The 15,392-nt window shown below is 34.3% G+C and overlaps 3 protein-coding genes across 3 annotated transcripts; 2 read left to right on the top strand and 1 right to left on the bottom strand.

The window, feature by feature from the left end:
- The first annotated feature begins 11 nt into the window (after positions 1-11).
- On the top strand, positions 12-7,549 carry LOC129805849 (carnitine O-acetyltransferase). The gene is made up of 8 exons (XM_055854066.1): positions 12-378; positions 448-1,098; positions 1,152-1,326; positions 2,505-2,677; positions 6,381-6,481; positions 6,546-6,791; positions 6,854-7,049; positions 7,119-7,549. Exons 1-8 carry the CDS (start codon positions 334-336, stop codon positions 7,479-7,481), a joined length of 1,950 nt encoding a protein of 649 aa, XP_055710041.1. The 5' UTR covers positions 12-333; the 3' UTR covers positions 7,482-7,549.
- A 10-nt stretch (positions 7,550-7,559) lies between these two features.
- On the bottom strand, positions 7,560-13,642 carry LOC129805853 (N-acetylneuraminate lyase-like). Its single transcript, XM_055854072.1, has 4 exons — positions 13,456-13,642; positions 8,173-8,564; positions 7,803-8,111; positions 7,560-7,738 (listed from the first exon to the last, which is right to left on the bottom strand). Exons 1-4 carry the CDS (start codon positions 13,527-13,529, stop codon positions 7,656-7,658), a joined length of 858 nt encoding a protein of 285 aa, XP_055710047.1. The 5' UTR covers positions 13,530-13,642; the 3' UTR covers positions 7,560-7,655.
- A 280-nt stretch (positions 13,643-13,922) lies between these two features.
- On the top strand, positions 13,923-14,377 carry LOC129805856 (small integral membrane protein 4). Its single transcript, XM_055854076.1, has 2 exons — positions 13,923-14,168; positions 14,234-14,377. The coding sequence occupies exons 1-2, from the start codon at positions 14,015-14,017 to the stop codon at positions 14,305-14,307; spliced, it is 228 nt and encodes a 75-aa protein (XP_055710051.1). The 5' UTR covers positions 13,923-14,014; the 3' UTR covers positions 14,308-14,377.
- Positions 14,378-15,392: the final 1,015 nt, after the last annotated feature.

Here is a 15,392-nt window from a genome sequence, read left to right as displayed (position 1 = left end):
AAGAATTTTTTGCAGGGCTGCAGAAGTCTGCAGATTTTACTACGGTTGTACTATTTGAGTACGTTCATTCATGAGTTAGTTCAGTCGGGTTCTATCTTTGGTGCTTCAGTTCGAATTGGCATTTTGGCCTTTGAATTATTTATTCTGGATTTTCGTATTGAAGCAAAATCCGGTAAAGACTGTGAGCTAGAGGTCGTGTACTTTCTCTTGAGCGCAAAAACGAGTTCTTAAGTTGCCACGACAGTTTTTCTGTGAAAATTTTGAGGAAGTGCTGCCAAAAAAATTCGTCTTAGTTCAAAGTCCGATTGTTCAATTAATTAGATCAGTATCAAAATGAATTGGATAGCCCAAAAGTCCATTACGGTCCTCTCCAATCCAGTGAGTTGCGTCTGATCGTTTTATTTGCTGAGCAATCATCCACTATCTCTGCAATCAAATTCCCCACAGAGCTCGAGATATTTGGCTGCCAATTCGAGGAATCTCTCATCTTTTGACCGTCCTGTCCAGGGCATGCTCCAGGCAGCTGTTCAGCATAGGAATTCCTCCAGCCATGGCGGGAAATCCCTAGAGAATCCCCAGAATCTTCCTCCTCTCCCAGTTCCTTCACTCAAAGAAACCCTCACGAGATTCCTCACCACTGTACAGCCCCATCTCAATGAGGAGGAATTCCGACGCACCAGGAGCATTGTGGACAAGTTCAGTCAACCAGGTAATGATGGAGAGACTCTTCAGAAACTCCTGGAAGCCAGAGCTGGCCTAAAGAGCAATTGGCTAGCTGAATGGTGGCTCAAAACTGCCTATTTGGGCTACAGAGATCCCGTTGTGGTCTGGTCTAGTCCAGGAATTGTCTTCCCCGAGAGAACCTTCTCCTCCGAGAGAGATCGTTTGTCCTTTGCGGCCAAAATTATAACAGCATCCTTGAAATTTAAGGCTGAGATTGACAATGACAGAATACCCGTTGAAAAATTCGGGAAAAATGAACTGGATATGCAGCAGTACAGAAAAATCTTTGGAACTTGCAGAATTCCAGGCAGAGAAATTGACACAATTGAATTCAATCCAAAATCCAAGCATATTGTCGTGCTTCATCGGGGAAATGTAAGTTGGTGGAAATTAAATTAGTTAATAAAATAATCAGAATTTCCCTCCAGATCTACAAAGTACCCGTTTACGGAGGATCAGGGCAGGACCAACTGCTCAATGAAGAAGAATTGATTGAGCAGCTGCAGGAGTGCGTCAAAGGTACCAAAAATCCCTATCCAGTAGGAATTCTCACTTCAGACAATCGCAACAACTGGGGAAAAGCCCATGAACTTTTACTGACAGGTAAGGGCCTTCTTGACAGACCTGAGGATTAGCCGAGAGACGGCTTAGCGTAATTATAATAGAAATAATGGTTAAACTACATTTCCATCATTTTCTACTAAGGCGTCTCTCGGCTTAACCCTTTAAGGACGATTGGAACACCGGTGTCCCATAAAGAAAATAATTTTTCCTGACTACCTAAAATTAGTTTTTCCTTATGTTTGTACGTAATTGCAAAGCAGAAGGTTGAACAAATCTAGGATATTTTTTGCCAGTCTCTAGCTATTGGCTATATAGTAAATATTTAAGCTCAAAAATGGCGAATTTTTAAAATCTCAAATTCATAATTTGTTTTATTTATTTTTTATACTTCCAATTTTTTATAAACAAAACCCTTTTGGCAATAAAAACTACAATACAGATACGTAATATTTTTCATTAAAGCGAAAAATATTATTCATTGGTATTGTCAGAAAAATTACTTAAATTTTTGGGCTATATTTGTCCCTATCATTCATAGAGGCACAAAATACACCGAATCAGATTCTGTTGGAATTTCCAAGGTTAGATGTAAGACTTATCATTGATTATGTTTGTCAGTTTAATTTTTATTGTTGATTTTCAGTCCGTAAAGTGTCTCGTCGTTAAAGGCTTAAGTCGTAAGTGTGTCTACACTGAGAGAAATCCGAAAAAGTTAAAATAACATTCCGGAAATTTAATTTTACCCTGCAATATTGATCCGAAATCGGTGTAAATATTACCCTTTTTAGGTGTATTAGGGGTTAAAATAACCCTTTTTCATGTTAGTTTTACCCTTAAAAAGGTGTAAAATTAACATTAAAAAATGTTGATATATTTTTACACCTAAAAAGTGTTCAAGTTCTGAGGAAAAAATGTTAATCGCACCCTCTTTTTTTCTCAGTGTAGGGCATAACAATCCTTAAGGCCCAAATAGACTCAGGTTTACCCTCGAGAAGTTTTACCCTGCAAAATTTAGCAGTACCTATTGATTTATCCCAAAGTTTCATGCACTGAAGGTTTAGGATCATCAATTAGAAGTCCTCTTCATAAATTTCCTTTACCTAATCCTTTAGTGCCAAATTTTTCAGGCTAAATATTCTCAAGGATCAGCCTGAGTCCATTTAGGCCCTAAAAGAGCATTTTCAACAGAAAAATGCAGTAATTTGAATTATTTAAAGATCCCGTCAACAGAGCATCCCTTGCTGAGACTCAGAAGGCCCTCTTCGTTTTAAGTCTGGATGATGCTGTTCCCAGGCCATCGTCTTACAAGACAGTGACGAGTCATCAGGTTATCCACGGAGGAGGATCGAAGCAAAATGCAGGCAATCGATGGTACGACAAGACAGTACAGGTTAGTAGCCAGATTTTCTTATATTTTCCATAACTAAACAATTATTATTAAAGTTAAAAGCACTTAGGGTAAGTGTGCCAAATTCCGGCCAGCTTGCAATTTCGGCCACCTTTTTTATTCCTCGAATTTCCATGAACTTTTAGATTTAACATACTCTAGAGATTATACAATGCAAAAGAATAACAAAAAATGTAGCTTCGACAAACGAGATGACGTGAAAAAGATATTGGAAGAATTCCCGAAGGGCAAGGAACTATGAGAATGAAGGTGGCCGAAATTGGGCACCAATTCTATGTCTAAATTTTTATTCATTTTAAAATGTATTAAGAATGATTTTAGAGTAAATAAACACGGTAAACTCTTTACAAAGTTCCAAGCAACACTCTTTCAGAAGAATGAATAAAAAAATCAATTTGAATTTAAAATATTACATTACAAACTTAAGACTTTGACGCTTGCACGCAACTATGCCGAAATTTGGCATACTTACTTACCCTAAATGATTGAAAACAGGTATTTTCCATCTCAACATAATCTTATTTGAATAGGGGCACCTTCGAAATACAGCTTTCTTCTCCCATTAAAAAAAATGTTTATTATAAATCCTATAATTAAATAAATATTACAAAATGTGGTATACAAAGGATAAAATCATAAACGCAGAAACATGCAAAAGGATTAAAAATAACCATGATATTACAAAATAGAAATGTTTTCTCAGATTTCTGATAATTTATCATTCTTTTTCTATAACAAATTAAAAATTAGAATGAAAGGATTGATGATGATTAATTTATAGAATAATTTTGATAAATAGCGGATTTACTTAGTTTTCCATATAGAATTTTTTCTACGACTTTGAAAGACTTGGAAAGTTATTTTTAAAAAGATTTTTATTAAAAGTACATAACCTTTCGGGGCAATCGTCTCATAGATGAGCCCCTCATGAGAGAAATCTAATGAACCACTTCAATTTTTTAAAGTAAAATATTTCAAATGGATTATTTTACTTGTTTAAACATAGAACTCTAATATTACTCGTACTCAAAGACAGAGCAATTATATGATCTGCATTTTTAGCTGAGATTCTTTACAATCTCAGCTTTTGTGGTCCTAGGTGAAATCCGACCTCGTCATATCGGGCCCAATTTTTTTGGATTTACAGATTTACAATCGATTTTCGTGGACGTCCCGTCCGTCCGTCCTATAACCACTTCTGAAGAGAGAACGGAGAGATATCGACAAGAGGTTTTACACTGAGTTCCGAGTAAATCCGGAAAAGTTAAAATAACATTCCGGAAATGTTTATTTTACCCTTCAGTATTGATCTGAAATCGGTGTAAATATTATGCTTTTTAGGTGTATTATGCGGTAAATTTACCCTTCTTTCATGTTAATTTTACCCTTAAAATGTGTAAAATTAACATTAAAAAATGTTGATATATTTTTACACCTGAAAAGTGTCAAAGTTAGGTGGAAAAAAAGTTAATCGCACCCCCATTTTTTTCTCAAGTTAATTTTAGTCTAAGTCTAAGTTAAGTCTGAGTTAATTTTACAACTTTGTAAGGGTAAAATTAACATGAAAAAGGGTAACTTTAACCCATAATACACCAAAAAAGCATAATATTTACACCGATTTCGGACCAATAATGCAGGGTAAAATAAACATTTCCGGAATTTTATTTCAGCTTTTTCGGATTTCTCTCAGTGAAGGAACACCTCCAACACCTTAATTTTGACATAATATCGTACAAACCCGTTCCATACGGGTTTGTACGTGAAAGTTAGAAATTGGCTTCAGCTTTGAAGGCCATTCGCTAGGGACTAGACTACAACCCTATGACACCCCAATTTCGTCTGATTTAATTGAAGGTCAGATTAATCGAGAAATCGATTTTCGAAAATTCGATTTCGAATATTTCAAAAACTAAACAATGCTTTTTCTTTAAATTATAGTATGTTGTAGCTGAGGTCAAGACCTTTCCAACGGTGGGTCGCACTCCTCCCTCGATGTTCCCTGACCTGAGCTGTAATCAAAAATGTCGACCAGACTGAATTTTCGGTGTTTATTAAAGCGATTTCGATGAAATTTTAATGTATTGTGTCAGAGATCGAGACCTTTCCAATGGTAAATCCCATGTGTTCCCACTGCAACCCAATGTACCACGACCCTTACTACATCCAAATGGACCGGACTCTATCCTTAATCTTTATAAATCGATTTCAATGAACCTTTTTTTCTTTTGTTGGCCTTCTCCACTCAGACTATTTAAAATAGAAAATGACCAGTGATAAGCCCAGATAAGCTTATGTTAGCTAAGATTCTTTAAAAGAGAGGTAAAGAATCGCGTCCATCCAATTTTATGCGTTTCGACCGCCGAGAACAGTTTGCTCGATGCGATTCTTTATCCCCAAAATTCAACTCAAAATCGAATTTTCACGCATTCCGAATTGCAAGTACCCCGAGTTTGCACGCATTTCGAGGTCGCCTGTAAAGAATCTCAGCTACCATAAGCTTATTGGGTTTATTACTGGTTTCACCCCAACAAAATTTCCACCTTCTGCGACGGAAGGTTTTTTCGACAAATCTTCGCGTTTCAAACGATTTAAGAGAAATGATATCACGCTGTTTGTCCTTCTGTGCGTCTGTACGTCTATCTGTCCGGCCGTTACTACGCTTTGATCCCAGACCGCCCAAATGGTTAGAAATAGAGATTTGGGACCTTCGGATCATAACCATAAGTCAGTAAACCCTAAGTCAGCCCTATGCCGCTCATTTCTTTCCCAAGTTTTTGGTTTTGGATTTTTGGATATGTCTTATGTTAGAGATTACCTAGGCGGACATTTAGTCCGGGTCCCGGTCAAAATCTCGAACGCCAAAATCCCGAAAGCCAAAATCCCGAACGCCAAAATCCAGAAAGGGCCAAAATCCCGAATTCTTAAAAGTATCATAGCTACTCCCACGATTGTACCCGCGCTTTCTGGAGGCAAAGGGAAATCTTCTGTGCCTTAGGAAATTATTCTAAACTTTTTCCTCCATATAATTTCATCCCTTTCAGGATTTTGGCTTTCGGGATTTTGGCCTTTTCGGGATTTTGGTGTTCGGGATTTTGGCTTTCGGGATTTTGGCTGCCACCTATTTCGTCCATATACGAAAGTAGCATTGAATCATTCCTAATAATGGTTTTTCAAGGTCAAAAGTTAAAAAGGCTCTAGAAAACGTATTTCTTAACCGAATGCTATCATGTTTGGGCTCGTTGGAAAGGTCTTGGCACCGATTTCAATGAACCGATTTATAACCGATAATTAAATTTTATCCGAAAATCAATTCTATTTACTTTTAAAACTATTTTGAGAAATCTTTTGAGTGATTTATAAATTCGTTCAAATCGGTTGAGAACCGGTAAACGGTAAATGATGCAAAAGTCCTCTTGAGGTTTAACGAGTTCGAGTACTGCGCAAAGCCTGAGATGCATTGCCACCTTTTTTTTTAATATTTAGCTTAATGTTTTACATAATTTGCTTACCTATTGTCTGCGTTTTGCTGGTGTATCTTTTTAAATTTAAATAAATTAATATTATTTTTTAATGATTTAATTAGATTTTAAGCATTGAAAAATGTAATACTTATTAAAAGGCTTTAACTTTCCTTATCGCTTTATTGCCGCATCTGATTAGTTGTTATCACTTCTTAATCTTTCAGTTTATTGTGGGAGAAGATGGACTGAATGGTTTAACTTACGAACATACACCAGCTGAAGGTGGTCCAATAGCTGTTCTCACTGATCAAATCCTCAAATATGCGTAAGCTTTACCCAAGCCAGGTCCCACAAAATCCTGCTTTAGGAAGTATTTTTTGAATTTTCAGAGATTCAAAAGAGCCTCAAAGTCAAAGTCGAAGTGGAAATGTTGAGAAACCGAAACTACTGACCTTCAATCTTAGCCAAGATGTGAAAAATTGCATTGACGAAGCTTCGAGAAATATCGATGCATTGTCCGGAAATCTGGACATGGACTATCTCCATTTTAAGGAGTTCGGAAAGGGTTTTATTAAAACACACAAAATCAGTCCTGATAGTTTTATCCAGATTGCTCTTCAGTACACCTTTTTGAGGTTTGAAAATCTTTTTGTGATGATTTTTGTGGGGAAATTGAATTGATTCCGTTGGAATTTAGGTTGCATGGGGTTCCTGGAGCTCACTATGAATCTGCCCATACGAGGTTGTTTGTACATGGAAGAACGGAAACGATAAGGTCGTGTTCCAATGATTCTGTGGCATTTGCGAAGTCTATGATGGAAAGTGGAACGAATGAGGATAGGGTTGAGAAACTTTTGGCTGCTATTAAGGCTCACAAAGATTACACGATGTTGGTAAGAGTATAAAAGACTTTGTGCCTTGTAAGGATTTATGAAACATTTTTTGGTATGATGAATTTTAAGGCGATGCAAGGAAAAGGAGTTGATAGGCATCTTTTGGGTCTCAAATTAACTGCCCAGGAGAATAATATGAAGGTTCCAGAACTCTTCAGTGATGTTGGGTATGTAAAGAGTTCTCACATGAGACTCTCAACGAGTCAGGTTGCGTCCAAGTATGAAGCTTACATGTGCTATGGGCCTCTTGTGGACAATGGCTACGGATGCTGCTACAATCCTCGAGAAGATGACATGCTCTTTGGCATATCAGCCTTCAATTCTTGCCCAGAAACCTCAGCTAAGAAATTCAGCGTAACGCTCAAGGAATCCCTGATGGACATGTACAAAATCCTCGCAGCAACGGGAAAAGGCATCAAGAGCAAGCTTTAGAAAATTTGCTGATCTTGCCCTATTTTTTACCCAAATATTTTTTGAGATTATATGCTTTATAGCAGTGACGAAAGACTATTATTTTATAAGGATTTTATTGTAGGTGATGGCACAAATCAATAGATATTTTTTTTCAAGCAAAAAATTGCCTTTTTACATAATTTTCTCACTCAATCAAAAGAGAGGTGTCCTGGTCTTCCCAATATTGGTGTGAAAAACTCGATTGAACTCCATCTTCATCGCCTGAACCCAATCTCCTGAAAATTTAATTCCAAATTATTTCTTACCAATCTAAAAATATTTCCCTTCTCAATTGTATACCTTCTTGCAAAATTCTATCAATAATGGCCAATAACTCCTTCTGCTTCTTCCTTGCTTGAGCGAAATCTCCATTCTTCATTGACTTGAAGATCTCAAAAGTGTACTCAGGATAGATGTTGAGAGTGGTCAAGATAGTTGAGTCGAATCCCTGAGCCAGAGCACCGCAGAGAATGGCATCACCGCCCAAGAAAATAAATCGGTTTTCCTTGAGACAAGAACATCCCATAGCAAGATCATTGGAAGTGTATTTAATCCCGATGAAATTGCTAATTTCCTTCTCGGCCAAATCAATAAATTTCGGCATTGACACTGCAAAGAAACAAAACTTATTTCACTTTCACACTAAAAACTCCAAAGATCCAATCCTTACGGTCAACAAGAGTATTCTTGGGGATATGATAGTAAAGCAGAGGAGTTTTGGGACAATTTTTAGCCACATTGGCTAAGTACTTCACGAGATCTTGCTCGGTTTTGGGCTTGAAGTAGAGCTCCGGGAGGCAAAGGATTGCATCAACACCCAAATTTTCAGCATGCCTAGCCAGTTCTGCAACATCAACAAAAGGAGCTCCTCCTACTTGAACCATTTGAGTCATTTGGTATTTTTTGCAAGCCTTGAACCATTCTTCAGCAGTGGCTTTACGTTCAGCGACGCTCAAAGACATTCCCTCGCCGGTTGTTCCATTTACCAAAACAGCGTCTACTCCTCTTTCCTTGAGCCACTTAGCGTAGGAATCAATTACTTCGTAATTAACGGTTTGAGCTCTAAGAAAAAAAAACATTACGAAATACCAGATTTTTATTTTAAAATAATTCCTTTTTTTATTAAAAAATAGTATATTCCTTCTCTTAATAATATTCTCATGTCTTCTATTGTAAAGCAGTTCCTTTCCAAAGTTATCAAAGTACTAAATAGAAACCAATTTTATTGGATTTTTAAAATCTATAGATCATTCAATACAATCCATCAATTTTTTTCATAATATCTTGACTAAAGAAAACTTGAAAAAAGTGAAGCCACACGGCAAAACTTTGGGTCCGAAGCCCGTTTATCATTTGGAGAGGAACGCGAGCGGACTTGTGATTATATTTTCGTTTTCTTTTTTAATTTTCTTCTTAGTTTTATCAAATTTTTAATATTAATAATTTCGGTTTAATTCATACATTTCCATGTTTCCCTACCTCAAATGCTTCCTTATTCGAATATTTCAGGTGAAATGTTAAACAGCATTAAGGTGTATTTAAAACCAATTTTATAATATTTCTTTTTTGTTTTTGAAAAATCCTTGAAATTCTAACAAATTTGAGCTATAGATAAGAATAGCACATTTATTTTCAAAGATTCTTTTGCACGTTTTCCTGATATATTTTTAGGCGGTGGAACCCAAAATCCCGAAAGCCAAAATCCCGAATGTTTAAAATCCTGAAAAGGATAAAATTATGGAGGAAAATGTTTAGAATAATTTCCCAAGACACACAAGATTTCCCTTTGCCTCTAGCAAGCGCGGGTACAATCATGGAAACCTATGACAATTAAGAATTCGGGATTTTGGCTTTCAGGATTTTAACTTTCAGGATTTTGACCGGGACCCATTTTTAGAATATCTAACATTTTATTATACAATTTTATTTAAGAGAGGGTGGGTTTGTTTCGAGCATGCATAATTTTTGAAAACGTTTATTTATCGAAATTTCAATGAATAATTTTTGTAAATTAAATTTTAGTTGAAATTTGAATTGATAAATGTCGCAAAGGGCAATGTGAAGTATTTTAGTGCACTTTTAAAAGACTTAAAGTGAGAATTTTCTGTTGAAATTCCTATAGAAGCTATTAAGATCCTTAATAGTGCGCCATAAGTAAATGCTATAAGTAAATCTCAGTGATGAAACTAATAGCGTTATAATCAAATAAAAAGATTTTTGGTTCTATAATGCCTTACTTAGAGAATTCCACAAGACTATATTAAGAAAAAATTGCTTCTTGGGTATGGTCCTGGGTCTCAAGCTGTTTTTCAACCTACATTATTATCTGTAAAATGTGCCTAGTCTGTGGACAACACATAGAGCGACACACACATAGATAACCATTGTAAGTTTAATTTTACGTTGAAGTTTTAACCAATTAACAATTGCAAATTCAACCTTTGTAGAAGTTTCAATCAATAAGCGTTTTAAAACAACCTATAATTAAGATTTAATTTAATAATCATTATCGTTGGTCATTCAATTTGGGCTGAAATTTCAATTTAGGATCGTTGTAAAATTTAGCTTTAGTTCAAAATTCAATCGATAAACGTTGCAATTTCAACTTAACTTAATAGTTGAACTTTCAATCCATAAAATTGTTGTATATAAATTAATCTTTAGTTGTAATTTCATTTGAAAATCGTTGTAAATTCAAATTGGCTAAAATCCTAATTGATAATCGTTGTAAAACTCAATTTGAGTCGGAAATGAACTAGTGGGATCACTGAAAATTAATTGTTCAACCTTCTGGGTCATAGTAATAGATGTGATGGATTTTTCAATACCATTAAAAAATTTATAATACACATTCAGTTTTTCCATTCGTTCATTTTTTTCAACCTAATGTTACTTAAAAATGTTACACTTCATTTCTTCATTGATTAATTTTTTGCTGAAGGTTAAATTTTCAAACGAGTTCGAAATATACGAAATATAAAACTACACAGAAAAACTATTTCGTATAATAGTTCGTAAATGTTTGTGAATTCCTATTGAGGACTTACGAAATGCTCGAAAATCGTATAACCCACAAAAAAGTTCGTAAAAGTTTGTCAATTGTTCGTAATGTTTTGCCAGATAAACAAAAATGTACGAACAAATGTGTAAAAAGAACAAAACTCCTCGTCAAGCGATAATGTTACGAACAAGGTTTGTGAAAAAGTATACAAACTTTTACGAACTTTTTTGTAGGTTATATACGCTTTACGAGCATTTTGTATAAGTACCCATTACGAATTCACAAACATATACGAACAAATTTTACGAAATATTTCTTCTATGTAGCTGGAATCCAATAAGAAATTTATACTCGTCGTTTTTTGTGTATAAGAGTAACCTGTAATACTGAATACGTATCAGCATTAAAGCCTGAATTCTATATTGTTGTTTTATGCTTATATTTGAATTTTATGCTCCCAGCAATTCAAATAAATTAACTATAAATTTGTAATTAAAAAGCCTGAAAATTTAACTAAAATTTAATATTGAATAGTAAGTCGACAACAAACGGAATGAAAAATATTTAATATTTAAAATTTAAATGAAGTGTATTCTTGTTTAAGGTTGGAAGTTGGAAGCCAATGATGCTTCATTGTAATCTTACAGCAATTTTTTTAGCATTTAAAAAGCCGAACAGGTAATGTTTAAGCATTCAGTCTTTAAAAGTTGATTCGTCCAGTATGGCAATTTTGTAATAGTATGACATTGTCATATGACAAATTTAAAATTGTTTATACGGTAAATTCGGAAAAACTAATCGTAAATCTGATTTATATCAGTTACTAAAAGCTTCACAGAGCACCATGCAATGGCTATTCGATAAATCACTGGACTTTTACCAGAAATATCAAATTTTACCACAAAATTTTGTCATATGACATTGTCATACTGTTACAGAATACCCCTTCAGGATTCTTCAGTCGTAACTTGTAGTAAGTCTATCAGTCCCAAAAAAGTTGTATACAAGGATGTATACGGTTATGAAACGTTTTTGGTATAAGAAACAATTTTTAAGAATCCTTCTTGTTTTGCTAAAGGTATTGAACGTCTTTAAACATGAGACATTTGCAGAACATTAAATATTTTTCTTAAAAGATCTATAATTCTCAATGATAAAATTTCATGTCCTAAAAATTTCCACAAACGTACGATTTTTTAAGGCAAAGGGAGTATATTAAGCATTTTAATACTTAACCCTTTAAGGACGAGACACTTTTTATGGACTGAAAATCAACAATAAAAATTAAACTGAGAAACATAATCAATGATAAGTCGTACACATAACCTTGGAAAGTCCAACAGAGTCTGATTCGGTGTATTTTTGTGCTTCTATGAACGATAGGGACAAAAATAGGCCAAAATTTAAGTAATTTTTCTGAAAATACCAATGAATAATATTTTTCGCTTTAATGAAAAATATTACGTATGAGTATTGTAGTTTTTATTGCAAAAAGGGTTTTGTTAAAAAAAAAACTGGAAGTATAAAAAATAATTGAAATCGATTTTCAATATGAGAATTTAAAAATTCGCCATTTTTGAGCATAAATATTTACTTCTAGATTATTATTATTATATTTAATTCTAAATATTTATTCTAGATTCCTTCAATCTTCTACTTTACAATTATGTACAGACATAGGAAAAAATAACTTTGGGTAGTTGGGAAAAATTATTTTCTTTACGGGACACCGGTGTTCCAATCGTCCTTAACCCCTAACAGGTAAGACCGCCTCCAGGCGGTCTTCACAAAAATCACATTTACAGCGACAATAAAGGTTTTATTTATTTAAAAGTGATATAGTGTCCTCGGTAATAGTCTTATAAACATCTCTTGAAAGTTTGAACTCATTTTGACTCTTCGTTTTGTTGCTATTCCCAGTTTTGTGTGACAGGTCAGAGAAAAAGCAACAAAAAATATTTGTGCAAAAAAACTCATTTCCAATTTTCATAAAAAAAAACCGATTTAAAGTTATCTGAGAAAAATAAATTTATTTTTTACTGAAAGATATGTCATTCTACTTGGTATATTGTATTTAAAAAAAATTGAAAAAACTAAAAATGTGAATTTTAGAAGCAAAAAGTTTCAAAAAAATTTTATATCTTCTCACCTAGCGCCTAAACTAAAAGAGATAATGAAGAATGTATGGTTTTTTCGACTTTATTGGACCATAATTATCCTAGAAAACATTGTTTTAGAACTTTATTCCGCATATTAAAGAAAACACCGTTAGAGGGTTAAAAGGTTAAGCGGTATTAGGTGCATAAGTATTTAATACCCGAAAATGTCCTTAATCTTGCAATTAAATATTTGAATCCATAAAAGATTTTAATCCTATCACATTATCTGATTGGCTAGAAATGTTTAACTGCTTCGAATTATTTTGAAGATTAGCCAATCAGAATATGATGTGTGACCAATTCCTAAATCTTAAAGATTTCTTTATTTCAAAATTAATGGAAGAAACTCTTAATACACAGGATACTGAATTAAAAATTAGTCAAATAAAATAAAGAAATGACCATTTTTTGTATTGGATGGTATAATCATTTCAAACAGATTATATAATTAAATAAATAAAAAATGTAGCTTGCAATGGTTTAATAAAATACTCAAATATTCAAGCTCAAGGTCAAAAGCTTTAATTCTAATTTCTCCAAATCATCTTTGAAATGTTCTCAACTTAAAGAAAATAACAGTTAGATCCCTGAACACTTTCCACTTCTGTTATCATATTTATTATTTGAAGACATACCACATCGTCTCCTCTTGAGATAACAATCTCAGAATAATTTATTGGACAGACGAGGACTGTCATTCGTGTTAAACGAGAATATAAGTAGCTCCAAAGCAACTTTCTCTGGTAAAAATTTTCGGCAGCAAACCTCTGTAAGATATCAATCAAAAACTTACGGATCATCCTTAAATGCTGTGAAAACTGGAGCCATAGGACCACGAAATTTAAATGCTGTGCGTGCCAAACTCATTTTAACTGGAAAATGGAAAATAATTCCAAAAATAAAAAGGAAAATATCGTATGAAAATCCACTGAACACTTCTTATCAACAAGAAGACGACACTGTGACTAAAACAGCCGAAGAGAGAGTCTGTGCGCTTCGAGTGGTTGATTAAGAAATGTAATAAATGTTTTTTTTTTTTGGTGGTTAGCAAGATAAAAGAAGAAAATAGCAGAATCAAACGATTATGTTTTGCAGAGATAAAATATAATCAATTATTTTTCATATTGTGCGAAAATTGCTGAAAGCGGAAAAACTAAGTAAATTTACGTACACTGATAAAGCAACGGACAAATTTTCAAAAATAGTCTCTAAAATCTGTAGACAAAATCTGCAGATTTTCCTGCCCATATGCAGAAAATTGTCAACATAACCCTAAAACCTATCAAAAACAATCACTGAAATTTTTACGCAATTTTTTGGGATGAAAAATTTGGCTAAAAAATTGTGATTTGATGTCCTACCAAAGTGAAACACTTCGTCGATTGCTGGACCACTGGCCTGGTAAGAAACTATTCGGAATCTATAGATTTTTGCCAGCATTTTTCCTTTTGGGAGCTGCATTGGAGTTCTCAATGATTAATTGGACTGTCGGGGAGACAAATTTCTGTGAGTGTTCCCTTAAAAGTAAACCCAGTTCTGGAAAAGATTCCTGATGATCTGTTTGATTCTAGATAACACCTACAAAAAGCGACAGGCTAAAATTATCGCAGAGGAAAAATTGCGCCTGACTGAGAGTGGAAACTGAAGAGAATTGGGACAGGGAAAATGCCAGCCGGTACTTCTTGGGGGCAGTACATAAGATTCTTTATTGCTGCTATGCTCTCCATGGCTGCTGGATCCCAAACAGTTCATATGTACTATAAACCAATGAGGGATCTTGATATGTACATTTCAAAGGAGCTAGAACATGTAAAATCCTCAAAAGAAAAACATAGTTAAAAGTAATTTAAAAAAATCTAATGTCTGATTCATATAATCTTAATTTAATAAATTAGGATTTTCAAATAAAATTTGGGAGTTTGAGGTAATAGAAAATTTGTCGTTGTAATATTTCGATGAGTAAAGCTGGTGTCTACACATTAAGCTGGCTATAATAAACCTTCTGACCACAGAAGGTATCTGAAGTGTTTTGGGCATAATATACAAGAAAATCCCAGAAGATCTGGGATTTCCAAGAGGAAGCTCCAGGAATCATCTGACCACAGAAGGTATCTGAAGGGTTTTGGGCATAATATACAAGAAAATCCCAGAAGATCTGGGATTTCCAAGAGGAAGCTCCAGAAATCTTCTGACCACAGAAGGTATCTGAAGGGTTTTGGGCATAATATACAAGAAAATCCCAGAATATCTGGGATTTCCAGGAGGAAGCTCCAGGAATCCTCTGACCAGAAAATGTGTCTGAAGTGCTTTGGGCATGATGAACAAGAAAATCCCATAAGATCTGGGATTTCTTGGAGGAAGCTGGAGAAATCTTCTGAGCAACTTGGTTATTTTTGGGTGTTCTTGACAAAATACGGAAGAAAATCCCAGAAGATCTGTGAATCCCTGACTAAACTGGTGTTTTTAATATTGAAATTTTAATATTGAAGTCAATTTGTTCAGTGTGGAGGCAATTATTGAAATGTTGGTTTCAATATTCGCTTCAATATTGAAACCAACATTTCAAAGTCACTTTGAAATGCTATCATTTCAAAATTTGTCTAATGTGTAGACAGCTTTAGACAAATTATTGAAATATCATTTCAAAGTGACATTGAAAAGAAACTTCAATATTGAAGCGAATATTGAAACCAATATTTCAATAATTGCCCACACACTGAACAAATTGAC

This window comes from Phlebotomus papatasi, chromosome 3 (genome assembly GCF_024763615.1).
Source record: "Phlebotomus papatasi isolate M1 chromosome 3, Ppap_2.1, whole genome shotgun sequence".
Taxonomy (NCBI): Eukaryota; Metazoa; Arthropoda; class Insecta; order Diptera; family Psychodidae; genus Phlebotomus; species Phlebotomus papatasi.
Note: the sequence above shows the minus strand (reverse complement) of the source record. Positions and strands in the feature narration are given on the sequence as shown.

Bases quoted from the DNA above. Each gene is read 5' to 3' on its own strand.
- LOC129805856 (XM_055854076.1), top strand. From the start codon at position 14,015: ATGTCCTACCAAAGTGAAACACTTCGTCGATTGCTGGACCACTGGCCT. The intron at 14,169-14,233 runs GTGAGTGTTCCC...GTTTGATTCTAG, and splicing joins TGTCGGGGAGACAAATTTCT to ATAACACCTACAAAAAGCGA.
- LOC129805849 (XM_055854066.1), top strand. From the start codon at position 334: ATGAATTGGATAGCCCAAAAGTCCATTACGGTCCTCTCCAATCCA. The intron at 6,482-6,545 runs GTAAGCTTTACC...TTGAATTTTCAG, and splicing joins GATCAAATCCTCAAATATGC to AGATTCAAAAGAGCCTCAAA. The intron at 6,792-6,853 runs GTTTGAAAATCT...GTTGGAATTTAG, and splicing joins CTTCAGTACACCTTTTTGAG to GTTGCATGGGGTTCCTGGAG.
- LOC129805853 (XM_055854072.1), bottom strand. From the start codon at position 13,529: ATGAGTTTGGCACGCACAGCATTTAAATTTCGTGGTCCTATGGCTCCA. The intron at 8,112-8,172 runs GTAAGGATTGGA...GTTTCTTTGCAG, and splicing joins CAAGAATACTCTTGTTGACC to TGTCAATGCCGAAATTTATT. The intron at 7,739-7,802 runs GTATACAATTGA...TTAAATTTTCAG, and splicing joins TGATAGAATTTTGCAAGAAG to GAGATTGGGTTCAGGCGATG.